This window comes from Grampus griseus (genome assembly GCF_964374135.1).
Source record: "Grampus griseus genome assembly, chromosome: 17".
NCBI lineage: Eukaryota > Metazoa > Chordata > Mammalia > Artiodactyla > Delphinidae > Grampus > Grampus griseus.
Window position 1 is genome coordinate 75,674,323 of NC_139011.1, and position 26,853 is coordinate 75,701,175.

General features: G+C 49.0%; 1 protein-coding gene across 2 annotated transcripts in view; it reads right to left on the reverse strand.

Moving 5' to 3' along the window:
* Positions 1-19,206: 19,206 nt before the first annotated feature.
* Positions 19,207-26,853, reverse strand: part of FAM110B (family with sequence similarity 110 member B) — a 77,194-nt gene continuing 69,547 nt past the window's right edge. For both annotated transcript variants that reach the window (XM_082675158.1, XM_082675157.1), the window contains exon 3: positions 19,207-22,048. In XM_082675158.1, coding sequence (XP_082531284.1) covers positions 20,594-21,706 — 1,113 coding nt within the window. In that variant the 5' untranslated portion in view covers positions 21,707-22,048 and the 3' untranslated portion in view covers positions 19,207-20,593. The remainder of the gene's footprint in view (positions 22,049-26,853) is intronic.

Below are 26,853 nucleotides of genomic sequence, written 5' to 3' on the forward strand. Positions count from 1 at the left end.
CCACTGAGTCAGTACCTTTTTCTGTGCCCCCAAGGCACCAGCTTCATTATTCAACAAATATTTCTTGAACATTCTGATCACCAGGTATTGCTGCAAAATGACCAGTCACAGTTATAAAGCCTCACGACAGACAACAATACGCTTTTATTTCTTATTCACTCATCTGCCCGTTAGGTGGGTGTAGGCTGACGCCGGCTGGCTGTGCTGAACTTGGTTCTCAGCTGTGAAATGGATCTGGGTCCGCTCCATTTACTTTCCATCTTCCTTAGATCACTGGATAGCCAAGACTGGAGGAAGCACAAGAGGGGCAGGACGAAACATGTGCTGCTCTTGTGATCAGAGCTGGCACACGGGTGCGTTCTATTAGCCAAACTAGTCACGGGGCCACGCCCACCGTCAGTGGTGTGGGGATGGAGGTACACATCTTCCTTGGAGTCTGATGGGGGAAGGAGGGGATGAATACCTGCTAAACAATGGTCTCCTCTGTGCCAACCATTGTAAGCTGCTAAAGAGGCGGTGCCTTCCAGAAGTTCAGGGTCTCTCTACCCCTGCTGCCCACCCACTACACAGGCAAAGACAGCGGGATCCGTCACAGGCAGTAGAGCTGGGGTTAAGAATCTGAGCTCTGAAGTCAGGCAATCTGTGACCTCTGGTTGCTCCATTTATTAAATCTACGATCTTGAACAAGATTTATTATCCGCTCTGAGCCCCAATTTCCACATCTATAAATTGAAAGTGACAATAAGGTACCCAATCCAGAGGGTTCTTGTGGGGACTAAATAAATAATGCATATAGGGAATTCCCTGGTGGTCCAGTAGTTGGGAATCCTCGCTTTCAGTGCCCAGGGCCCGGGTTCAATCCCTGATTGGGGAACTAAGATCCCGCAAGCCTCGCGGCGTGGCAAATAATAATAATAATGCATGTAAAGTTTTAAATTTAGAGTCTGCCACCATGTAAGTGCTCAATAAATGGACACTGTCATCATCGACACCAGGCATCCCAAATGGCCAGGAAGAGCACCCTTGCTTTGGCGGTGCTGGGCGGTAAACCCCGAGAGTGAGCTCTGTCCTAGTGTCTGTCCAGTTGGGTTCTAAGCATCGGCCGACCCGTCTACTTTCCCGACTGCACTGAGAACTCTTCAAGGACAGTATTGAGCCCTCCTTCCCCGGCTGCTGCCCCACAGCTGGCACTCAAAGCAAGTTGATGACAACCCACTGAAATGCAGTCCCCTCGCCACTGTGCTCTCCACAGCACCGCTGTTAAAACGCGCTGCAGTGAAGGATCTCTTTGGCTTTTGTTTGTGTCCACTGTTGTTGCTTTCATTTCCTATCTGTCGCAGACCAGTGTTTTATCTGCCCAGCAAGACAGAGCTCTGGATCAGATGCTTGGACATTGCAGCCACGTCAAGTCGCCAGAAATATTTCTGAACGTGGACTCGTTATTTCCGAATGTATCTCTTTGTGAACTAGTAACAGGCATCCTGTAGGCCAGCACCGGTTCCCAGACCGCTCCCCGTCTCCCTTTGAATAGGGCCGCTGGACATTTTGTGAGTGTCCCCCTGACGTCCTTGCCAGGTAGAGTACGCAGATCAGCGGACGCACCCTCTGAGAGCCGTCCAGGAACTTAGAGCCAAGGGGCAAAACCATCACTTATCTCGTCACTGGTTTTCTCTCAGATGATTTGTCCTCGCTCTTCTCCATAGCCTGGTTTTCCTCTAGAAACACAACAGAAGCTGGTACATATTCAGGTACGTGAGTCTAGTGTTGGGCCAACTCCAAAGAAATCTCCGATGTGCAGCGGGGGAGCTTCTGAGAATGCTTCAAGCCTGGACACATTTCCAGCAAGGGACCGTGACCTCCAGGAAAAGAGCCTGGCCTGAGCCTGGAATGCGCGAGTACTTCCTCAGAGGCTCCCAGGACTGTTGATAGAATTCGCTGAGGACCCAGGAAGAGCTTCTGCCTGCGCATCAGGTGTTTATGGGCTGTTTTGACTCCTATCTGCTTCCGGGTTCTCGAGTAGCTCCTGCACAACCTGAGTGGATCGTCTCAGCCGTGACTTTAGCCTCAGCTCTTCCTAACCAACCCAGGCGGGAACGGGGAGCTCCAGACCTGGAACAGGTGTCCAAGACCCAGCAGAGAGTTTCATAAAACCTCCAGTCCAGCCTGCCTGCGGCGCCACACCATGACCCTCACCGCTTCTGCCCGGCTCTGGAGCTGCTCTTATCTACCAGGGAGGGGGCAGCCCCACAGTGTGGGTCCCCCCAGCCTCCAGCGGCTAGTGGAGGGGTGCGTAACAGGGTCACCTCCCTCCCTCTCCTCCCCCCTCCCCGTCTCATTCTCCATCAGACTGGATGTGCCTTTATCCTCTAAGGCCCCCATCTCGCCCTGAACACCCCACTCTCCGCCTGTGGATGCGGGGTGCTCCTTGACCCACCCAGATTCGAGAGCTCAAGGGGACTCCCCCACTCTCCATCTTCCCATCCTGTGCCCCCTTTCTGGGGCCTCATCACTGTGGAAGACAGGGATAGTAAGGGTATAAGTGGATGGGGGTGTGGGGAGGATTTTGGAGAAGAAGCAGGGGTGTGTACGGGGGGCGGTGACAGGGTCCCCCAAGAGGGAAACCAGCCTTGTCTGGTGGCTGAGAAGCCTTGTTCATTTTTCACTGTATAGTATTTTAAAAGAGAATTAAAAATTTAAATGGAAAAGAAACCCTGTGAGACCCTTCCAACTCACTGTGCTTCAAGCACCCATTTCAATCAGAGGTTTCATTTCTGCTGCTGGGTCTGGGCTCCAGCTCCCTCCCGTGGCCTGTACTCTACAGGGGACATTCCAGACATTCCAGCACCAGTTAAACAAACAAACAAAACAACTCTGGAAGCATGGAGCTTCTGTTAAAAAAATGATCATTCTTAAGGAATCCTAAATGGCTACAAAGCAGATTCAACTTCCTTAACCCTTATCTCCCTTTCCCACGCGGATACTCATACACCGGGGCAGGTAACTGAACTGAACGACCAGCGGTATAAGCCCCATCCTTCCCACCCCTGGTTTGTGCTTGTAGGGCCCCTGCCTTCCAAATCCACATGCACAAAGTCTACCAGTCCTTTATCCCCCCCCCCCTCCCGCCACCCATTCATGTCCTACATTAAACCTTCCTTGATATCCCAGAGCAGAATGCCCTTGCGCACAATAGATGTTCATTAAATGTCCCATGATGAAGACATTTAAGCAAGAACTCTTTCCTCTTCAGGATGGGGGCAGTGTCATTTTGTTGTTTAGTTCAGCAAATCAAGACTCAGGTTTCTAAGCGCCAGAAGATTTTTATATAATGAAGATTTTTTTGTTAGAGATGTGGCTTTGGAAAGTATGGTTCAACTAGTAAATGATTCAATGAATGAATGAATGACTTTGACCTGTTGTCGGGGGACACTGGGAGATTTGCTTGATTTTTTATCATACTTGGAAGGGTTTGCCTAGTGGGCAAAGGAAAGGAAGTAAGTTCCTTTCTTTTTTCCTGTCTCAAATCTAAGATAATGTAGTCATTTTGTCAAAACATCTGACTCTGAAGGAAATTGCTTCTCTTACAACATTCGTAGCAAGTTTCCAAATCACACTACAAATGAGTGGTTGCGAAGTCTATGAAACAAAAGTTTGGACAGAAGGATCTACTTCGTAGAATCATAGATGAGGCAGGAACTGTCTTTTCCAGAAAGGGAACTAGGGGTGCAGAGGATGCCTCCTGTGCATTCCCACCAATGGCTGGTGGCCGAGGCAGGAGAGGAAGGAGCTGGAGTCCGCAGCGTCCCTCTCTGTGCACTCACCACTAGGCCTCCTTCCCCTTGTTGGAGCCACTCGTTAACCTTCCTTGTATGTCTGAGGCCAGAGAGAGGCAGCAGGAAGTGGAGGGAAGACTTAGGCTGGAGCTGGACATCCTGCTGAGAGGTCCGACTCTGATACTTTCTAGCCTTGATGTTGCCAAGTCATCAAATTGCACTGAATCTACTTCCTCGTTGATACTATAGGGATGAGCCTTTCCTATAATCACAAGGTTCCTATGTCACTGGGCTTGTCATGAGAGCCAACTAAAAATCTTTCTGCTCCTTCCGTATTTCAATTCCTATTCCACACAGGCTCTACATAGATGATGCTCTGTCCTTTTGGAGCATCTTATCAGGTACCAAGTGCGGTTGGCTTGTCCCAACGTTAGTGATGTTAACTTGGGTCCACTGGTTAAGGTGGTCTCCACTAGGCTTTCCACTATTTGTCCCTTTATAATGAGCTAGGAATTTGTGGGGAGATTCTTGGAGGCTATGTAAATATCCTTGTTCCTCACCAAGCATGCATCCATAGTTTTAGCATCCTCTGATGACTCTTGCCTGAATCAATTATTGCTGTGTTGGTGGTAAAATGGTAAAATCCTAATCCATCATTGCTTCTGCATTCATTCATTGCCTGAATTGAACCCTGATAGTATAACAGTGAATAAGACAAAGACTTTGCTTCAAGGAATTTACATAGTTTGTTTATTCTTTCAATAAATGTTTGTTATTAACTCTTAGCTACGTCCTGGGAACTGCGGTTAAGCACTGCGGGTACAACAGACAATAAGGCATCACCGCCCCTCCCCGTGGAGTTTACTCTCTAATGCCAAAGGTAAGACGATCAATGCGTGGGCAAATGATCGAGAGTAGACAAATCTGCAGAAAGTGCTGTGGGGTCCTGAGGGCTGTCAGGGAAGGCTGTGTAATCGCCGTAAGTGGTGTTTAATCTGAGCAGGAAGCAGGCATTTGCTAGTGAGGGACTGGGGAGATGAAAAGCACATTCTAGGCCGAGGGGCCCTCGTGGGCAGAGACCGACACAGGCAGCTTTGAGGATGCTTTCCCTCCAACACTGTCCCGGCCACCCACCTCCAGCGGGGCTCACATGGGACCCAAAGGACACTGCCTGAATTCCTGTCACCATGAGAGGACGCTTTGGTTAGCCTGGCCTCTGTGGAGGGAAGCAGAGCTTGACCTTCCGCCTCCCGTCCCAGACAGGCCCCGTCAGAGAGATGTGCTTGTGTCTTAGAGGGAGAAAAAAAACAACACACCTCCCTTCAAGTATTGGGTTAGACCTCAACATCCCATGGATTTTACTCCGGGAATTAAGGCCTTGAGATAACACTCTAGATTGAACATGCAAAATCGAAATCCTGCCCAGTGGCCTGTCTCAGTTTCCCCAGCTGGGCAGAGGGGGAATCATACACTTTTCTTTCAATGTTTCTTCGAGAATTCAGTGCCTGCACCTAACTAATAAGATGAATGTACTAAAGGCTGGTTCCCGCTTTTATTTTGTGGTTTTTTTTTTTTATCATTAGAGACAGGGTATATTTTGATGACTGTTATTAATATGGCATAAGTTGCCAACAATTAATATAATATAGTATGGCCTAATACCGAATGCCATGAATATATAATATAGCATCACATAATATATTTTATTTCAATGTAGTATTCATTAAAATAGCTACTTGATATAATTTTACATCATGTAGAAAGAAAACTAACATGGTTGTTGAACTCTGTTTAATTTCCAAAATAGAATTTTAAGAGCTGAGTTTGAACTTAGCATAAAAAAACTGATGAATACGACAGATGAAGGGATAAAGAAGATGTGGCACATATATACAATGGAATATTACTCGGCCATAAAAAGAAATGAAATTGAGTTATTTGTAGTGAGGTGGGTGGACCTAGAGTCTGTCATACAGAGTGAAGTAAGTCAGGAAGAGAAAAACATATACCGTATGCTAACACATATATATGGAATCTAAAAAAAAAAAAGGTTCTGAAGAACCTAGGGGCAGGATAGGAATAAAGACACAGACAAAGAGAATAGACTTGAGGACACGGGGAGGGGGAAGGTAAGCTGAGACGAAGTGAGAGAGTGGCATGGACATATATACACTACCAAACGTAAAATAGATAGCCAGTGGGAAGCAGCCGCATAGCACAGGGAGATCAGCTCGGTGCTTTGTGACCACCTAGAGGGGTGGGATAGGGAGGGTGGGAGGGAGACGCAAGAGGGAGGAGATATGGGGATGTATGTATACGTATAGCTGATTCACTTTGTTATACAGCAGCAACTAACACCCCACTGTAAAGCAATTATACTCCAATAAAGATGTTAAAAAAAAAACCCTGATGAATATATAAGAGCGAAAAAGACACAGCCCCTTCTGTGTGTTTAAAGGGCATTGGAGGGAGAGACCAGAATTAGCAACCTCTTTACCTACATGTACAGTGAGAATTAGGGAGAAAGGTTACTTTGTTTCTTTTTATCTTATCGGTTTTTTCCAGTTTTTCTATAACTGTATCACTTGCATGATCAGAACAAACAAGTTTATGTTTGAAAGGGCCCATCATGTCAGAGGGCAGCTCACCTCCTGGGGATGGGGCCCCCCTGACTTGGGGGGACCGAGTGGCGCCCTTCGGCCCAGACCATCTTAACACCCGCGGATCCCTTCCCTCTGGAAAGTTCTGCTCTGATGCTCTAAGCAGTCTTCATATGGACAAGGTCCAAGGAGAGCAGAGGTCTAAGAAACTGCCTTCTGTTCTGAGCAAGCATCCACTGTCCTTAAACGAACACAGTCTCTCAAAAGACGCCATACAGAGGCCGGTAGTCAGAACCTCTTTGAAAGCCACAGAAAACCCCACTCAACCTGATGCAAAAAGGCGGGAGCGATTTTCTTTATTTTTTGCCCACGGAACTGAAAGTCTCCTGGGTGTGGCTGGACAGCAACCTCCCCCTTGGGGATGGCCCAGCAGCTCCAGGGGTTCCTCCCCCCACTTCTCACTGGGGGACCTCGGGCTGGGTCAAGTGGCCCAGGAGTTGGGACCCTGAGTCACATACGAACCCTCTGCTGAGAGTGGATGGGGGGAGGCGTGGGGGGAGCCTCGGCGTCTGAAGGAAGGTAGGGGTACGTGTACTACTGCTGCCGCGAAACCAGGCGCGGCCTCTGAGGCACGTGGGCCAGCAGCGTGGCTCACACAGATCGTTTCTAGTTCCCTCTGAGTGAGTGAAGCTGAGGACAGGACGCCGGGGCCCCGTGTGTGTCCTGCATCCATGGCCGTGCTCCGAGGCAGGTACCGGGGAGCCGTGTGGTCCCCGCAGGCCAGCTGCCCCTGCGCTGTGCAGACGCACTCAGTGCTGTCCTGCTGGAGCATCAGACGTAATCAACAACACCTCTGCTGGACAAAATACCTAGGTATTAATTTCGAGAGAGAAGAACACTTGTTAGAGGTTAAGCTGCTCGGAGCACTTACGAATCAGAACAACAGCAACAAGATCAAGGCCACGATCATTACCTGACCTGCTTGGACCTTCGGTCCTGGAAGCGGCCTTGGCTCGCTGCCCTTCCCTTTTTCTGTCTCTAAATTTCTTGGGTGGGTGTGGGGTCTCTGCTCGCTTCTTCTGCCCCTGACCTTGGGACAGACTCTCCCCTCTGTCCTGCGGGGAGCACAGCGCCCCGTTGTCAGCATCCTCAGGATGTACCCGCCTCCACCGAATTGACAAACTGCCGTCATTTAAGAGATGCCGCCTCACACAGAGTCAGTGATGCTGGAGGCTTAAGGGGCTCTGCTGGACACCGTGTGCTCTTTGGAGAAAAAAAGGCCATTGTTTTTGCTGGTCTCTGACTGGCCAGTGTGTAGGGAACCGTCCCGGGGAGGGTGTCTGCAGCTCCCCAGGCAGTCTTGTCTTATCTGCTGGGACATCCATCTTATCTGCAAGGTCTCAGGGTGGAAATGAGCTCAGCGTGCCTGAAATATCAGCTCAGACAGAGCAAGAAGCAGCAAACAAAGCCCACAGTGCAGAGGCTTCACCCTCTAGGCACACTTTCCAATCCCTAAATTACAGAGCACGACTTCTCTGATGAAAGTATGAACACACACACACACACCCTGAGAAAGGCATTCACACAAAATCCTTTGGATGTAACGCTTCTAAGCCTTCCAGTGTTCAATTTCCAACAGTATCTAGAACATCATTCAATCTCGTTTGGTGCTCTTGCAGCCCCTCAGCCCTCCTGGGTCTGCGGTAGGAGAAGGATCTCAGGTGAACTCTGTAAATGTAGTTTTCACTCAGTTGCCACTCTTGGTCTGTTTTCCAGCCAGCTGCCTCCTTCTACTTCACGTTCAGGGCCGTAACACCGTGCTGCACAGCTGAGCTCCGATCCACGGTGAGTAGGTATAAATACTTGTCTGCTAGGTAAGGTACGGCATGCTGCAGAGTTGTAATACTAAATGAGGTCTACAGAAAGCTTTATTGCAGTAAGTCCAGCTCACAACTGTATACGGTGCTCAGGGAAACTTCTCTCTCTCTCTGTCCTTGGTTTCCCTACCCCCGCAACTGAAGTTCCTATTACTGTACCAGTGCAGCACAATGGAAAACAGAATTTAAAGCAATTAAATGATATTGGACTGCAGGCATTCACAATGATGCATAATGAAAGGAATGGCAACGTTCCATTCAGAGCCTGGATGGTCTATCTAGGTCTTTAATTAACTGCACGTGTGTATGCCTCTACACACCCCCCCCCCCCCTTGGAACCACAGTTATTTTTAGAACTACAGTTACTTTTATAGCTAAACCCACACAGGAAAGTCTTAGGAAGTCAATTTGCATTTGAGTTAATGTCAGGGCAGCGTGTATGCAAAGTGGGTTTTCCCAGATGAAGCCGCAGTGTGAAAATTCCATGGGTGGGTTTTCCCATCGCCTTCCCAGTGGGAAAAGTTAAATAGACTAAGGTAAGATTTAAACAATTTCTAACAACAAATTGAAACACTACAGAAGACATGCCACAAGGCCACCCATGATTTACTGCCAAATGTTCTGTGCAATGAATAACTGTCATAAGCAGAAGTGAGGCCGCTTCCTGCTGGGAAAGCAAATGTGGCAGGGGGTGGGCGGAGCTCCAGACGCGGATGCCCCGCCCTCTCCTCTGCTCACCTGTTTGACTCCTTTCTGGGTTCCAGACTCAGGCCTGCAGTGGTAATTCTTATGTAAGTGAATGAAAACCATTTTCCCATGGCTAATCCTGTCCTGAAGTTCACCCGCTTTGTGGTGACAATACATTTGGTCTGTCCTTCCTGGGAGGAAAGAGCACAGCAGGAAGGAGGCGGGGAGGCACCGACCCCTGTGCACACAGATTTAACCCTCGCACCTGCAGAGAAGGAGGCAACAGTGTATCCCCTTCACAGATGATGAGACTGAGGCTCAGCGGATGTGAGGGAGCTGATGAAGGTGCAGGGCAGGAAGGGAAGGCCCTGCGAGTGGGCGCCCCCACCCTCTGCTGCCTCCTGCTGGGAGTCGGGGAGGGCTTGGCCCTGCCCAGGAGCAGGTCGGAGGGTGGGGATGTCTCCGTGGGCAGGAGCTGGGAGGCTTGAGCTCTCGGAGGTGCCCCAGCCCCTGTGGTCGGCTCAGCCTAGGTCACTGCCTTTCTGGCTCTAGGAGATTTCACCCTGCTGATCGCTGGCCTCCATGGTTTTGATGGTTCCTGTTGTCTTTCTTCTCCAGGTTGGGCTGGTGGCTAATGCCACCATGTATGTATAATGCCACTATGTATAATATATTTCTAGTACATGTGTGTATATTATATATGTACATTTAGCATAGGTTATATATGTTATATATGTATACGTTTATGTATAGTATATGTATGTATGTTACATACATATATAGGTATAGTATGTACTCATGTATATATATATATACTCGTGTATATTTAAGGAAATGTATGTTATATATGTATATATAGTGTATGCTCACTATATATGTATATATACAATTATACACATATGTGTTATTGCTTTATTATAAAGATATGAATAAAGATGTCTATTTGAAATTATATTATTTTTTTAATTAATTAATTTTAATTAATTAATTAATTTATTTTTGCGGTATGCGGGCCTCTCACTGCTGCGGCCTCTCCCGTTGCGGAGCACAGGCTCCGGACGCGCAGGCTCAGCGGCCATGGCTCACGGGCCCAGCCGCTCCGCGGCATGTGGGATCTTCCCGGACCGGGGCACGAACTCGTGTCCCCTGCATCGGCAGGCAGACTCCCAACCACTGCGCCACCAGGGAAGCCCTGAAATTATATTATTCTGTATTATTTACTTTTCTGTTACACAAATGCTATTAACAAAGAAAATAAAAGTAGGACTGGCCAGGGACTTCCCTGGTGGTGCAGTGGTTAAGGATCCGCCTGCCAATGCAGGGGACACAGATTTGAGACCTGGTCCAGGAAGATCCCACATGCCACGGAGCAACTAAGCCCGTGCACCACAACTACTGAGCCTGCGCTCTAGAGCCCGCGAGCCACAACTACTGAGCCCACGCACCACAACTACTGAAGCCCACATGCCACAACTAATGAAGCCTGTGCACAGCAATGAAGACCCAACGCAGCCAAAAATAAAAAGATAAATAAATAAATTTATTAGAAAATATAGGACTGACCAACAGTACCAATTGGTAGTAAGGAATAGTGGGACTTAGTTCTATTCCTATGTGTAAGGAAAATGTAATATTTTTATGATGCTCTTTCTGCGCCTGACACAGCAGCTCCCTCTAGGCCTCCCCCTCTTTCTCTGATGGTTGAATGTCTCAGGCTGGTTAGGGAACGCTGGGGACACAGCTGGGGGCCCTCAAGTCAGCCAGCACAGCCACCCAGCCACCCTCCTGTCCCTCAGCTTGCTTCTGTGATCTCTACAGAACTGAGTTTCCCCAAAAGTGGTTCTGGTCTCACATTCACTTAGGAAACAGTTTGCACTAAAACTGCCTTTTGGAGATTAATGGCTCAATAAAGATCCCAGAGAACCAGCTTGTTTGCTTAACCTGGACTTTTCCTAAGTGGCATTTGATTTCTAGAACATTTTTCTTTCTTAGACACTTACCACTAAACAGCTAATGGGCCCTACCTGATCCCCCTTCACTCCCATTCAGCCCTGTGGGCCAGCTTCCCACCGTGTATCTGCTGCGTCTGCAGCCTGGATTGCTTTCCCCAGATCTCTGCAAGTTTCCTCCCTCACTTCCTTCAGTCTTTGCTCAACTGTCACCCTGAGTAAGGCCACTTCCTATCACTCGCCACTTCCTATCACTCATCCCTGTTTTATTCCTTTCTCCTAAGCATGGGCCATTGTCTAACATTCTGTGTAGCTGACTTATTTAACTTACTTTCCAAGGGGACCAGACCTCCTTGTGGGTGGGCATTCTTTCTGGTGGGCTCACTGCTGTAGCGCCAGGCCTTGAGCCTAGAGCAGACCAGCGACTCACGGCAGGGGAATGAGATGGAGGCGGCCGCAGGGAAAGACAAATGGCGCGTGTGTTTGGGAGCCCAGTGAGGGGACAGGGCACAGCTGGCGGAGCCACCTGCTGAGCCTTTCTGGTCCCTCCTCTCAGATTACACTCCTAAAGTGATCCTGGCTCCTCCCTACCACACATTCCTCCAACAAGGATCAAGCACCTACGCCCAGTACGCACCAGATAGTTAACCAGAGAGCGGTGACCCAGCGGTGGGGAAAATAGCGCCTGCCCATGGGGAGGCAACCTACTGGCGGGCGCGTGTGCAGGGACAGAAAGAGGAAAATGCAGCAGAACTGCACCCACCGCATTAGCTGTAGGTTTGTCTTCTCACTAAGCAAGACGTTTGCTCTCCATTGTTTTCTTTTCCCCTAAAACTGAATGTGTGAAAAAGCTCAATCACCAGGAAAAAGGGTTAAGAGCAAATCAGTGCTAAAGAAGAGAAGATGCTTAATATTTCCTTTTCAGCTTGAAATCAGCCTTACTATCTGCTGGGCTGCATAGAATTTCAAATCCCTCTGAACAGACCTCCCCAAATCACTAGGATTCTAATTTAAAGAAATAACTGGGATGTAATGTGACCCTCCACACACTTGTCTGGAATTAAGAAATCCAGCGTGTGCAGGCACATGAACACGTAATCATTTGAGTGCAGAAAGTACAAAAATCCATTTCAACTATTAAACTGTATTTAAACGGCATCAGGTGGTGAATCTGGGGGTGAAAACAAACCCTCGGGAACCTGAAATGCCGTCCAAATCTCAAATTCTTTCAAGCAAAGAATTCTTAGCAGATGGACGCAAATCCATAAACTCAGAGCAAGGCGCCTTTAGGGGAGAAGGTTGGTTTTATATCAGATGCTTGTACACTGAGATGCTCTGGGAAATTCGAAAGGTGGACAGAACACATCAAGCCTTTGCCCAGACCAAGTGGAGTTATTCTCCTGCCGCCACAGACGTGAGCCCCACATTCCTAAACCGTGTGCAGCTGTCCGTTCATTGGGAGAAAATAGGAAGAGCCTTTAGTGAAATAACCACACGCCCATGAAGTTACTCAATGAATGTTTCACCTTTTTCCACCAAAATAAAATGCTCCGTAGTTCAAGTCCTTAAAACGGTCTAGAACTCAATAGAGGAAAGGGATGTGACGGAAGCATTTGGAAGCCTGTCTGCCAGAAGGTGAGCTCGTGATGCACGTAAAGACCTCACCTGGCTGCTCTTCTCCATCTATTATAAAAGAGAAGAAAAACTGGAGAAGATTAAGGATGCCTAGAAATCCTCGAAAGCTTCAAACTTACTTACACTTATGAAGGCGAAACCTGTGAAGCCAGGCACTGTCGGCCTTTTCCTTCCCCAGTTGAAATTCCGTATGTTCTCAATTACGAGCCACCGCAGTTTGACTCGGTGGAGGGAGCAGTTGTACTCATGCGTGGCTTGCCTTTTTTTTTTCTCTACCCCAGTAAGCAGAACTGTCAGAGAACAGGATGGTGAACCCATGGCTGAGAGGTCAGCACACACACATTGAAAAGTGGGAGGTGTTTCTATGCCTTGGACACAGTCGGCTAGGAGGCCTTCAATGGTCACTACCCAGCAGCGCCATGTTGACTGTGTATTTTCAGGTAAGGGGTAAGCTTTTGTATTTTGGCAAAGAAAAGGTATGTATGCTACTCCTTGACCTTTGGGACAAATGAGGGAGTCAAGTTGAAAATCCTGTCTGCAGACTTAGATTTTTGTTCCCCTTCCCCTGCCCATCCCAATCAGTAGAGTTGAACTGTAGTAATTAGTCCTGTTTATGGCAGGTAGTCTTGAATGTATTTTTCACTTCTGAAAATTAGACTCCAAAAGGCTAGCGCTTGTAACTATGATTCTAAAGTGTAACAAAGGTATTTTCAAATATCTGGCAACTGTAACATTTTCACCAGTTTTCTAGTTAGTAACACTGAAAGTTGATTATTTGTGAAAGTAGAGACTCTGGAATTTTAACACCTAAGAATCTTTTGGAGGGTACTTGTAAAAAAAAAAAAGCAGATTCCCAGACCTGGTGTGGAGCTCAGGTTTTTACTGAGCTTTTTATTGAGAACCTCAAGGAATTCAAATGTGTTTTGGGAGCACACTTTGAGAAATAATGTGTTAAGCCTGGCCATTTGATTCTGCCCCCTGCTGGAATACCATGGTGGTGTTTTATGTATTTGCTGCCATGTCTGTATTGGTTTTCCCCTGAGGCAACAGTCAGGATGGGCTAGGTTGTGCTGCAGAAAACAAAAAACTAAAAAACAAAAGAAAAACAAAAAATAATCCTCAGGGCTTCCCTGGTGGTGCAGTGGTCGAGTCCGCCTGCCGATGCAGGGGACGCAGGTTCGTGCCGTGGTCCAGGAAGATCCCACATGCCACGGAGCAGCTGGGCCTGTGAGCCATGGCCGCTGAGCCTGTGCGTCTGGAGCCCGTGCTCCGCAATGGGAGAGGCCACAACAGTGAGAGCCCCGCGTACCGCAAAAAAATAAATAAATAAATAAAATTAAAATAGTGGTAATTATTTCCAAAATTGTCCATAACGTCCCTAGAGAAATTTCTTAATCTTTTAATAGAATTTTATATCTGCTAGGATTAATTAATAGTTAATGTATGTTAACAGAAAGCCTCCTAATTGAAATTTCTTTAAATATCTGATAGTTTTTGAGACGAGGAACACAGCATAGGAACACCAGAGTTTGTGGTAATCACGTCGCATGATGGAATTGTTAGTGGTACCCAGTCCGCTGCTCCTTGAGCCTGGTACTCAGTGGGGGTGCCAGGGCACCAGGTTCCTCTGCTCTACCCCCATCTGCCACCTAACTGCTCTTCAGCCCTGGCTGAGACCCACCGCCTTATTTCTCTGCATCTGTTTCTTCCTCTGCGAACTGAGCTGGAGAGAGACTGGATCGCTAACGTCTCTCAGAAGAACCCAGAAGCTTCAGTCCTGATGTGATCAAATAGGATGAAGAGTTTTGAGTCACTCCCTGTATGGAAAATCACAAACCAGGATATGCAATGGTATTTTAAGCTTCTGAGAAATATTCTGCAAGGTGACTTACTGCAAAATGGCTCCTGCCACCCTAGATGCTAAAAATTCATTGTGGAATGAGTCCTAGGACGTGCTTTATTAACCTGGGTTTTCACTTCACTTTTTCCACTTACTGGATGTGTGCCTTCGAAAGTTGGTTAATCCTCTGATCTCTCATCAGCAAAATGGATTCTAATTTATTTCCAGAGTTCTTGTGAGAGTAACATAAGATGATGTGACAACGGGCTCAGCAGTGCGTTGAAGACATCCTGCTAGCTGTTTCATGACTGTGAAATGAATGAAATGCCCAGCTAGTGAAAGACTGTTTCATTATCACCCTTGGAGCTTTGTACAGGGCGTGTACCTGGCCACGTTGAATTCTGCCAGCTTCTGCCAACCTGAAAGTTTTCAGGAGATTCCTTCCATTCAGAGAAGAATCCTTTTATAGACTTTATTTCTTTCCCCAACTAAAACTCGCTCGGGCAGCTGGTGCATGAAATGCCCGTCAGTGACGTGCTTGGCCCCCATCAGGCCTTGCCTGCTGTCCTGCTTGCCAGGACAAGAGCAGCCTAGTCTTCCCTGAATTTTCATTCCTCACACCTCATCCTGATGCTCCCCAAACAGCCCTCGGTGCCGTCACAAAGCCCCGAAGAGAACACACACATCAGCTGTTTCCCTCGAAGTTCACAGATGAGGGAGTGGAGGCAAACTTTAGGCAGATGGGTCTCAGTTATTGAAGGAAGGGGGTTCCAAAGGGCTGTGGAGGTCCCTCTCCCTCTGGACTTTCCTTCTGCTGGGTTTCTGCCAAAGCAAGGGCGTGAGATGAACACCCGAGAAACCCTCTGTGCACCTGACTTGTCCAGAGCCAGATGCGTAGCCGCCGAGCCTCTGGCCCCGGGCGTGGCAGCTCATGGCCAGCAGAGTGGAAGCCGGCAGAACTCTCTGTCATCTTCTAGGGCTAAGTGGACGAGGAGGGTGGACTTTTCACAAATCACGGTGAGGGCTTCCCTGGTAGCACAGTGGTTAAGAACCCACTTGCCAATGCAAGGGACACAGGTTCGAGCCCAGGTCCGGGAAGATCCCACATGGGTTGGAGCAACTAAGCCCGTGCACCAAAACTACTGAGCCTGCGAGCTACAACTACTGAAGCCCGCGCGCCTAGAGCCCGTGCTCCACAACAAGAGAAGCCACCACAGTGAGGAGCCAGTGAACCGCAACAAAAAGTAGCCCCCATTTGCCACAACTAGAGAAAGCCCGTGTGCAGCAACGAAGACCCAACGCAGCCATAAATAAATAAATTTATATTAAAAAAATCGTGGTGAGGTGAGTCATCTTTTCTCAGTGAAGAATCTCTTCCATTCCTCCGGAGCACCCTTCACCTATATATTCCTTCCCCAGTGCGTCTTCTGGTCAGTACACACTGTGTACATCCCCAAGGCTGGGACAAGAGAGCGATGCTGATTCACCGAATCGTCAACACGTGTTTCCTGATTGCTGAATCGTGGCCAGACCTTTCCCTCCACTGTTTGCCCTTCTCAAAGTCCTTGATCAAAAAAGAAAGGACCGGGCTTCAAAATGCCTCGTTCAAGAATGAAAGAATGCGATTCTATAGCCTTGTCTCTTTGAACTCAGTGGGCTGAAGTCTTTGTTAAAATTTTATTGGTTACCATTTGGGTAAGAGTGAGATTGCTGAAAATCTGACTGTTTGAGATATGCTTGTATACACAGGAGGCAGATAAAATTATCCAGATGAATTTAAGGGCGCTTTGGTTTTTAGTACAACACACTCAGTCCGCCTGTGCTTGTCTTGAGTTGGGCTGTAGGGAGTGCAGAGCAGCAACCACAGAACTGAGTTCAGGTTCCCTTCTGCCACTTACTTCCCCTGGGATCTTAGTTAAGGGGCTTAATCTCTATGGAACTGAGGTTCTTCATCTCTAAAATGGGTCGGTAATTATCACCTTGGGTTCAGTATGATAACATTTATAGTGTAACTAGTATAGGACTCAAATGTGATAGCTTAAAAATATCAACACTTATTAAGCATCTACTATACACCTTGGGCTTCTGTGCCCGACTCTCGGGCCATAGTTCACATTGTAACCATCAGAGATTTGTGCATTTATTAGGACAGTTTCCCCCCTTCCTCCCTAGGGCAGACGATAAAATGTTTTGAGGAAAGTATACTGTCTCAAAATTCACACAAAGGCACCCATGCAGTCTAGGAAAGTCTGGGTCCATGGTGATCATGACAAAAATGATCATTTAACTTGAAAAGGCAATGTTGAAACTCAAAAATGTCGCAGTGGTTGACAGTCGAGTCTGTGAGGCCACGGAGGGAGAAGAAAGCATTCCTCACAGAATGAAAAGCTACGGCAACTCAGCAGTAATGGTGATATTAAAACAAGTCACAAATTCTTTGATCTTTCTTCCTTTAAAAGGTGGTGCCTCGTTCTCCTCTCCATGAGTGTGGCTGCATTTACACCCTCCTGATGAGCTGAGCACAGTGCAGGTGTGTGACTTAGGATGCCAGACCACCAAAGGCACCGTGGCTTCCCCCCTGCTTTCGCAGGTCACTCCCTCTGGGGGAAGCCAGATGCCGTGTTGCAAGGACTCTTGCCAACACCATGTGAGCCGTCTTGGAAGCAGATCTTCTAGCCTTGGTCAAGCCTTCAGATGATGCAGCCCTGGCTGACATCTTGTCTGTAGTCTAACCAGACACCCTGAGCCAGAACCAATTGGCTAAGCCACTCCAGGATTCCTGACCGACAGAAACCAAGGTAATATTTATTGCCTTAAGTTGCCGAGTACTGGGGAAATTTGTTACGCAGCCATAGATCACTGATGCAGTGGTAAAAGGTCCCCAGTGGAAACTTCTCTTTGGTTGGAGCCTGGAGGCCTAGGCTGGGTGGCTGAAGGGGACACAGAAGATGAGGTCTGAGAAGGAAATGCCCGACTTTCTCTGTCAAAAAGTTAGGATTTATCCTATCAGCAACTTATTCAAGCTAGAGGATGTTTTTGCATAGAGGAGTGACATCATCAGAGTTGATTATGATATCCCTGGCATGAAATGGCATGGGAAGAGGCTGGTTGTGGGGAGGGGGAATTCCAGTTAGAGAGACAGTCCAGTTAAGGGAAGATGAGAGCCTGAACTACGGCAATAGCAGAGGCAGTGGATATGGGAGGACTGTCTTAAGACATGGTGGTTTGAAAAAAGAAACGACCAGTCTCCAGAGCCATCTAGTGCAATCCTGTGTCACTCTGCATCGTGTGGGGTAATAAAAGTGGGCTGAACTATATTACAGCCGTATATTCACACCAACAGTATCATCATCACACACACACACACTCAAGATACTTAATCCCATGAGCTACAAAAGTGAGCATTTTGCAAAGAGGACTTCACAATTAGGAAATGTCTTACTCTCAGGATTTAATATTAAGCATTTGAAATTGTCCTTTATAGAAACTCTAATTTCAAGAACAAAAAGAAAATAATGAACTCCCATCTTCCATAGGAACCCAAAGCCTCACATTTGTCCATGGTATAAAGAGGCCCCAGAAGATTAGACTGAACTATAGTGGGGTGATTTATAGCTCTGTTGGAACACAGATTACAGGTGGTTTTGAAGTGTTGGGAGATTCAAACAAAATCAGCATAGGCAGGGATATTAAATTCGTCAAGTACTCATCTCCCCCCAAAACCAGTTACCTTAGGAAAATAACATCTATCTTTAGTATTTCAATAGCCCAAGAAAGAGATGGATATATAAATGCTAAGCCATGAATATTTTAAATGGCCACATTTCTATCCAAATGGTGAGGGAAGAAAACGTGTGTGTATATAAAAATACAAAACTTTCATCCTATTATCTTGAATGCATTGTAGTATCACCACTCATAGCAGTATTTCAAAGTCTTTCTTACGGAAAGTAGAGCTCTAGTTGAACTAGAAGTTAAGCAGAGAACCAGAAAAATTCAAAATCAGTGGAGAGTCAAGGAACCAAATTTGATTTTCAAAAGGAAAATGTTTGTGAACACTAAGAGTTGGGAATCATATCGTTTCTGTTTCTGAAACTTTAAAAATAATCCTTTCTTTTACTTTTACATGTTATATGGAACTTTAAAAGAAATGTTAATCTTCAGATAACTTGATTCATTAAATACCTGTTGAATACTCAATGTCCTAATAACAGGAGGTAAGACATGTCCATTGAGAGGAATGATTCTTCTCTTAAAGTAAAAGTGAAAATCTAAATTCCTTGAGGCAAACACTGTGTTGTTGACCACAGCAGTCCCGGGTCAACGGTGAGGCCTGAAAAGGGAATCACTCAACGAACACCCCTTTGAAAGAGGAATGGATGAATGAATGAATGAGTGGACCAGTGTCTGAACACATGTAATGTTAATGACTTGGACTTGTACAAATAAGAACAAGGCTATAAATTTCAAAAGTATGTCTCTACCGTCAGAACTCACAAATATTTACAACTGAAGAGTTTGGTGGAAGATGTGAAAAATTCTGATGTCTAAGAAAAGATGAAAATGCTGAAAGTGTGAACTAAGTAAAGCGGCAGCAGCGTATCTTAGGAACCTCGATGCAACTATTTTAGCAAAACGCACACAATGCAGAACACGGCTGTTCAGAATAACTGTGTCATGGCGAAAATAACAATGAAATGCTGCTCCTTCAAGACCATCAAAAATCTGCTTCTGGCTCACGGTCCAAGGTGAAAATTCCATGGAGGGAGCAAAGGAAGGGACAAAGAAACCACCACCATGAGTGCCTGCACCAGAGCTATTTATTAGAGTAACTTTTCCTTTTTTTCTTCTTAAAGATTTCATAACAATTGAAGTATGTACAAAGTCTTACAGCATTTACACCGTACAAAGTGTCCTATTAGCTGATGAAGCCTAAGGCGGTGCTGCTGGGAGCTCCAGAGCGTGTCTACAAGAGCAAGGAAGCTGGGCACTGTAGGTGGACCTCTCTGCTACAGCAGCTGATGGACTCCTAACTAGACCACCTGGAGGACAGGTTATGGGGGAAAAGGAACAAGCTGATATGCAGCTCTAGGGACCACAGGCTCTTAAAGCTACCTAGAGTTGTGTTTCTGGTTACCTAGAGCGTAACAAAGGTCCACAACCTGACGGATTAACATATGCGCGAGGGCACGGTCGTGCTGCTTAGATCTGGTTCAGCTACCAAAGGTATTGACTTGTGAATGGGAGGCTCTATACCGATATGGCTGGTATTTCCGTTTGTGTTCATGTCTTCAGATAGCGCCCACCTGCCCAAGCCCCACTCCCCTCTCCCTTTATCAACAACAACAACAAAGGGAGGGAAGAGAATCCGCATGGGATTAGTTCTTGACCAAAAAACAAACTTAAAAAAAAAAAAAAAAGACATTCAGTATCAGCTCTAGGGTGGCCATTCTGTCAAAAGATTAACAGTGGAAATTTCTGAATCAACCTAAATCAGAACAATATCAACAAACCCCGCCAACACCCAACCTCCGGATTTAATCACCTTCATTGATTGTCTTTCCTTGGGGTCAGCATTACACAGAACCACCAACATTTACACACCGAATCGGACACAAAACGTACATAGCACCGCCGCCCCAACCCTTACTTGAGTACGTGACGAGCGGATGTCAATACCTACATGATTAACACCAGGGTCCCCACTTTCTTCCTCAGAAAGCCCAGCCCGGTTCTCTCTCGGGTCAGTCACTATCTGTTTGGTAAGCAGACCCCATTTATTTCCCCACTGTTTCGGTCTCCAGTGTAGGCAGATTGGCTTTTTTTTTTTTTATTTCAAAAAGATGCTACTCCCAACTTAAAAGCCAGTGGATAAAACTTTTAATTAAGACACCATAGCGCGGGATATAAAAACACAGGAACCACATAAATATTGAAGAAGTTGTATACCGTTTTCCTTGTAAACAGTTTTGCTGAAGATCGAAGCCCTAGTGTGAATCTGGCCTGGGACTTTTGGCGGATGGCGAGCGATCGGCCAGGTTCTGCAGCGATGGTGGCCGAGGACGCTAGGTCAGTCCCCACGTTGGCGGGCATGCAACTTGAAAGACATTGCACAACAAGCAACACAAAGAGAGTGGAGAAGCTCACAACACTGCAAGGAGACCTCACAACCTCCATAACTGCCGAGGCACGGACAGAGACCACCCCCTCCCTCCGCAGCGCGCTCTTCCTCTTACACGTGGGACACCTTCTGCGACTCTCTGGCTTGTTTGATGCTATACAACCACTTGATGATGCGAGCGTTTCTCTCGATCGCGGAGATGCCATAGGGCACCCGGTCATTGGCACTGTCATCGTTTCTAAGGTCACTGTTACTGTCCTGAGACTGTTCACAGTCCGAGCTGATCATGCTGGCGCTGCGGAAGTTGAGGGAGATGATGTCGGAGTTGGCGCGGGCGAAGTTCTCCATGCCCAGGGTTTCCAGCTCCTCGGGGTCCAGTCCGCAGTAGTTGAAGAAGCGCTCCACGTCGGCGTCCACCCGGAAGTACCTGTCGCTCAGGTCCGACTTGGACCGCTGGAGCGAGGGTCTCCGGCCCACCCCGCAGGCCGGCTCGGCCGCCTCGGCCTCGGGGGACCTGACCGCGGCCGGGGCGGCGACCTTGGGCTTGGGGGGCAGCGGCGGGGCGGAGCTGCTGCAGGGGATGGCCTTCAGGGGCTTTGCGCCCGTCACCTTGCGGATGTCCGAGGAGCTGTGCGACACGTGCAGGAAGGAGTCGGGGGCGGGCTCGAGCGGCCGCCGGCCCACGTGCGAGCCGCCCTCCTGCGGGCTGCCGCGGCCGGGCGTGGGGCGCACGCGCAGCGACTCGGCGAACGAGTGCCGGTGCAGCTCGGCCGCGTCGGCGCGCGGCGCCGGCCAGTTCCGCGCGCCGTGCTTGTGGCCCGAGCCCGCGCTCGAGCCCTCCGAGCTGTTGAGGATGTTCTTGAGGATCTCGAGCTTCAGGGTCTCGCGCGGCGCGCCGCCCTCGCTCTTGGCGCCGCCGCCGAAGCCCTTGAGCGTGGGGCTGCCGAGCGCGCGCTTGGCGCCCGGGCACACGGGGGGCTTGGCCAGCACGGCCGGCTTCACGGGCTCCTGCTTGGCGTTGATGACCTCCTGGCTCTTGACGTACTTGGCCTTGTCGGCCTCCAGCCGCTCCACGGCGCTGAGTCGCTTGGGGTTGGGCTCCGCCTGCCGGCGAAAGTAGTCGGGCCCCTTGTTGAGGATGCGCAGGGGCACGGCCGACGTGAAGGTGCCGGCGGGGCTGACCGGCTTCACCATGCTACCTGTCTGTAGGCTCTCCGTGGGCATGGCGGGCGCTCTCTCCCCGGCGGCCGTGGTGGATGCTCGTCTGCGCGCCTCCGGATGCGCCGGGCAGACACATGTGCGGGCGGCACAAAGGGCAGCGGACGGTCCGGAACCGAGTGTCAGCGGCGGCGGCGGCAGCAGCAGCAGCAGCAGCAGCGGCGGCAGCGCCTCATCTCCCGGCTCGTTCACCGCCCCGTGGCTTTAGTTTCCTCGCCGCCTCGCCGGCCGCCCGGTGCGGAAAGGCCCCAAGCCCCAAGTTCCTTTCAGCTGCTTCGCCGCCTCCTTTCTCCTCCCCGAAGGATGTGGGAGTCTCCTCCAGGTCTTTGTGTTCGACTGCAGGCAGAGCTGAAACACACAACAACCAACCGCGGGTTAGGATGGGCGAGTGACATCACGGCTGCAGCAACGGCGGAGCCGCGCGCCCCCGCCCCAGGGCACCCCGCCGCCCGCCCGGGAGGGAGGCGATCCCGGCGGCCGCACGAGGCCCGCGCCCCGCGCTCGGAGAAAGAGCGGCAGAGGGTTCCCACGCGCCACCTCCTCCCGCCGCCTTCCCAGCGGGGAGACCCGCCTCCCGATCACGCCCGGCTGGCATCACTTATACCCAAACCCCGGAAACACTAGACGAGTGCAGAAATGCGGGTCGTTCCCAGTTCATGAAATGCCAGTGGGTTCCTGAGAATCCCTTTCCTGCTTTAGGCTACGGCATCGGTGACGTCTAATATGCCTCTTTTGCAATGAAGCAAACCTTCAGACTTCTATCAATCTCTCCTAACACTTCAACAAGCACCCAACTCTTCAAAAACTGAAAAGATGGGCAAGAAACGGCAGTAGACACGAAAATATCTTTTTAAAAGTCAACATGTTTATCTTATTTTTGCCAACCAATATATTTGAAAACCCATTCTCCTGCGCATGGAATGTGTATGAAGTTCAACCCATTAAACACAGGCTTATTTTTTAACTAAAACAAACAAAAAGCCTAGAAATACTTCTAGATCAACCATATAAATAGATACTGATTATAAATGCTCCACAAATTTTTCACACAATGAGCAGAATCAAGTTCCTTTGTGGTATGTGTTTTCCCAGATCCCCTAAAGAACTAAGAACACAATCGTAAGGTGTCAATCACACCTAAATATGTTACTTTATGGAAAACTTGTATAATAGGGAAGCATTCATGGGGCTTATTTTATGGCTTTCTGAACAACTTGACTCCCTCACCCCCCACCCAAGCCCACTATGAGGAAACACTCATCAATACTCCCAATATAAATCTTGAGGGACGCTTTCTACTTAGAGCATAACACAGTGAAACATTTATCTCTGCAGCCCTCTGAAGTCCAACCACCTCTCTGCCCATCACTGCTGGCAGAGAGCACGGATGCACGCATCAGCCTTCCAAAGCACTTTTCAGCATCTCTGGTTGTAACTAGGAGTGTTAAGAGAATAATGTAGTCAACTAACTCGTCAAATAACTAATTTACAAAATAAAGCGGTATCACTATGAAATGATCTGCTCTCAGGGGAAGAAAATGAAGTGTCTTAAAATAAACTTGGGGCGGGGGGGGGCTCATATTTTTCCTTCACATCTTTTAAAACTCTTAATCTCTAACTACACCCATCGTCATGTTTTGTTAGAGACCATTTTGGTAATCTGCAAAAGGATTCGTTCTAATAAAAATATTTTCCTATGCAAGATGTAAGAAGCCCCAAGGTAATTCCTCCGTAATGATTTCTTTTAATTGTGCGGTTCTATTAATGATACTTCCATTTAGTTGAAAAAAATCACCTCCTCTCATGAAGATGAAGTAAGATTGTTTCTTTGAACATATTCTGAATGAAATACCAGAGGAGGAGTGAGGATTCCTCTGCAGATCCTCGGGTCTGCTCGTCCACTACCCTGGGTACATCTCACCCGGAGGACGAGCCTGGTCCTCCAGGAGGGGGCTGGATCACCCCCAGGGCACCTGAGAGCCCCCTGGATAGGCCTTGTTTCTCCCGAGCGCATATAACATCTTCACTGGTTACCTCTGCAGCTTCCAAAATGTGTCCACGGAGGGGACAGTGCCAGAAGGTACAGGGGCAGAGTGAAGGACACCACGGAAATCTGTGCCTGTGACCGTTGCGCCTAAGGACCAGGGCAAACCTCCAGCAAGTGGGAAGATCGCCCAGCGGGTGGCAGGAGGTAGAGCCTCTGCCCTTTCCCCTGGGGCCTTCGGTCCTCATCTGTGACAGGAGTGCTTGGAAGAGATTCCCACTAGTCCTTCTCCCTCTAAAAGCACGTGGCCCTGAGGGGCTAAGGACCAGTGAGTTATTTCCAGTTTCACAAAAGGCCCATGGGAATACTGGCCTGTGAACTCTTCGATGCTCCCGGCATTCACTGTTCTTAGGAGAAGGCTCTTCACATGATGAGGTGTAGTTATCACGTGACGGTCACTGGCGGTAAAGCTCACGCTGGCCCGCGCGACCCTGTTCTTTTCGAATTCCATCATATTCGGACCGGAAGCCCCAAACGGCCACCGCTACTGACCGACTTTCCAGTGTGCCGAGCTGTCTGTCCAGGGGGACTTTGGTGCCGCTCAGAACGAAATGAAAGTCATCTCTCTGCACGCTCAGGACCGAGGACTCCCAGGCTACTTTCTAGGAAGCATTTCCCGGGAAGCTCGTCTTCCTTCCGCCCTGCTTTCTGTCTTCACGGAAAAGAAGGCCTGAGAATGGGTGAACAGAGGCCAGAGCCAGAGGACGGCCCCTCCAAGCACCCCCACTGTGCACGCCATACACCTGAGGAAGCAGTTACTAGACACAGAACCAGCGTGAGAGTTTATGTTAGAAAAACAGTAATCATTTGTAACTTTTTTTTTTTTTTTGCGGTACGCGGGCCTCTCACTGCTGTGGCCTCTCCCGTTGCGGAGCACAGGCTCCGGACGCGCAGGCTCAGTTGCCATGGCTCACGGGCCCAGCTGCTCCGCGGCATGTGGGATCCTCCCGGACCAGGGCACGAACCCACGTCCCTGCATCGGCAGGCAGACTCTCAACCACTGCGCCACCAGGGAAGCCCAGAAAAACAGTAATCATTTGTAACTAATTTACACTCCATTTCCTTTCTGATTCTACCCGTCTTCCGTCTGTCCTTCCTTTGTTATTCCCAATTTCCCTAATAACTGTCAACACACTGATGATGTTTAGAAATGACCGTGGTCACAGCTGAAACGTTCTAATTTAAACTCCCGGAGGTGAGGAGGAAAGCGTCTTATTAGAAGGCTTGAAAGCCACGGAAAAAGCTGTAGGAACTGGTTGGGTGCTACAGGATAATAATACGGTACAGTTGATGTTTTCTACCTGTTTTAGCCAACGCACTACTTCAAAAATAATGAAGGTGGCAAAGGATGCTCCTTCTCTTAATTGTGACATAATCCTTAGCTTCTGCTCTATTTTTTTTTTTGCGGTACGCGGGCCTCTCACTACTGTGGCCTCTCCCGTTGCGGAGCACAGGCTCCGGACGCGCAGGCTCAGCGGCCATGGCTCACGGGCCCAGCCGCTCCGCGACATGTGGGATCCTCCCGTACCGGGGCACGAACCCGTGTCCCCTGCATCGGCAGGCGGACTCTCAACCACTGCGCCACCAGGGAAGCCCTGCTCTTTGGCTTTTTGATGTTCAAACAGTGCTGGCTGGGGTGGAGCTGTACAGACCCACCCAGGGTTTTGGAGTGTGGACTTCGGTGCGATGCAGACCAGGTACATTCAAGACACCTGGAAGCCTGGAGCTACGTCGTGACGTCACACATGTGATAACCATGGCCTGTATTCAGGGAGCACCCGGCACACGGTCCTCTGCTGATGGCAGCCTTGCCCAGGCCCCTGACATCAGGACAGGCCCGGGCATCGGTGGGAGCAGGCCTGAAGGGGCCTCTATGCCTCTTCATCTTGTTTCAGAAAACTTCGACCTCAGCCACGTGAGGTTTCATCAACAGAAGTAGTTATCCGGCCCTGCTTCATCCCTGATGGAGGACTAAGGAGAGAGAACACAAGCCTGAGGGAAGCTTCCATTCACAGACCATTTTGCCTACATTCTACCCCACTGAATATCCATTTAAAAATTTCATGAAAGCATAAAATGGATTGGAGAAAGAAATGTGGCAGGACCGACAGAGCGGCCCTCTGAGTCAGGGCAACATGCACTCAACAGCAGCCCGGGGGGTCATCGTGGGCAGAGCTCCCCCAGCAGCTCCTTCCCGATGGAGGACCAGGGCCAGAGGGGTCATGTTATCTGCATGGGGAGGGCTGATGGGGCACAGAGCCAGCCAGGGGCAGAGGACACAGGGGCAAAGACACAGTGACTCCTGCTGGCTCTAGGGATGCCTTTCAAGCTTGAATGTGCCTGTGCATCCGGGGATCTGCTGGACACCCCAGACTCTGCATTTCTCACCAGACCCCAGGTGACGCCCGGGAGGCTGGTCCAGCCTTTGAGTGGCAAGAGGAAATGGAAAGAATCTCACCCCTGTACCAGCGAGCATCAGAGTCGCTGCTAGATGCTGGCATGGAGAACGTGAGCCAGGCTTTCTTGTCTCTTACATGAGTAAAAGTCTGGGGCTTTGGGGACATGGAAACAGCAATCCCAGAGAACTGAAACTTCCCAAACCAAAGTGGCCTGGATCCGTCTAACTTCAAATCTGCCAGCTGCTCATGGGGGCAGTTAGGTAGAGACCAGGACCTGGGCTGACGGGCGGCACTGGGGAGACCCAGCACGCTGGTCTCAGGGCATTTACAACCCTGGGGGCAGTGAGGGATAGAAAGTGAGCCGCCGTACACACAGTTTATGTGAAAAAGGCTTAAAGCCAATTTCCTGTAACCCAGGCAACGTGAGCCTCGGTGCCTCTGAGGTCAGTCGGATCACGGTGACTGTGGCCTGTGTGAAGGGGCCTCCAGCTACGGGGCTGCCGCGGGGAATGGCTTTCACAGTTGACACAGCAAACCCAGATTTCTGTGTGGTGTCTCTTGATTTTAAGATTTAATCATAGAAAACACCGTGGGCCATGTGCTTCTGGTAAAGAGAAACAGACAATTAACGCCTAATTGATCTTTACATTCCAGGCAGGACGAGAGTCCTGCAGTTACAGCAAAGCACCCTGGGGATGAACATAATCCCA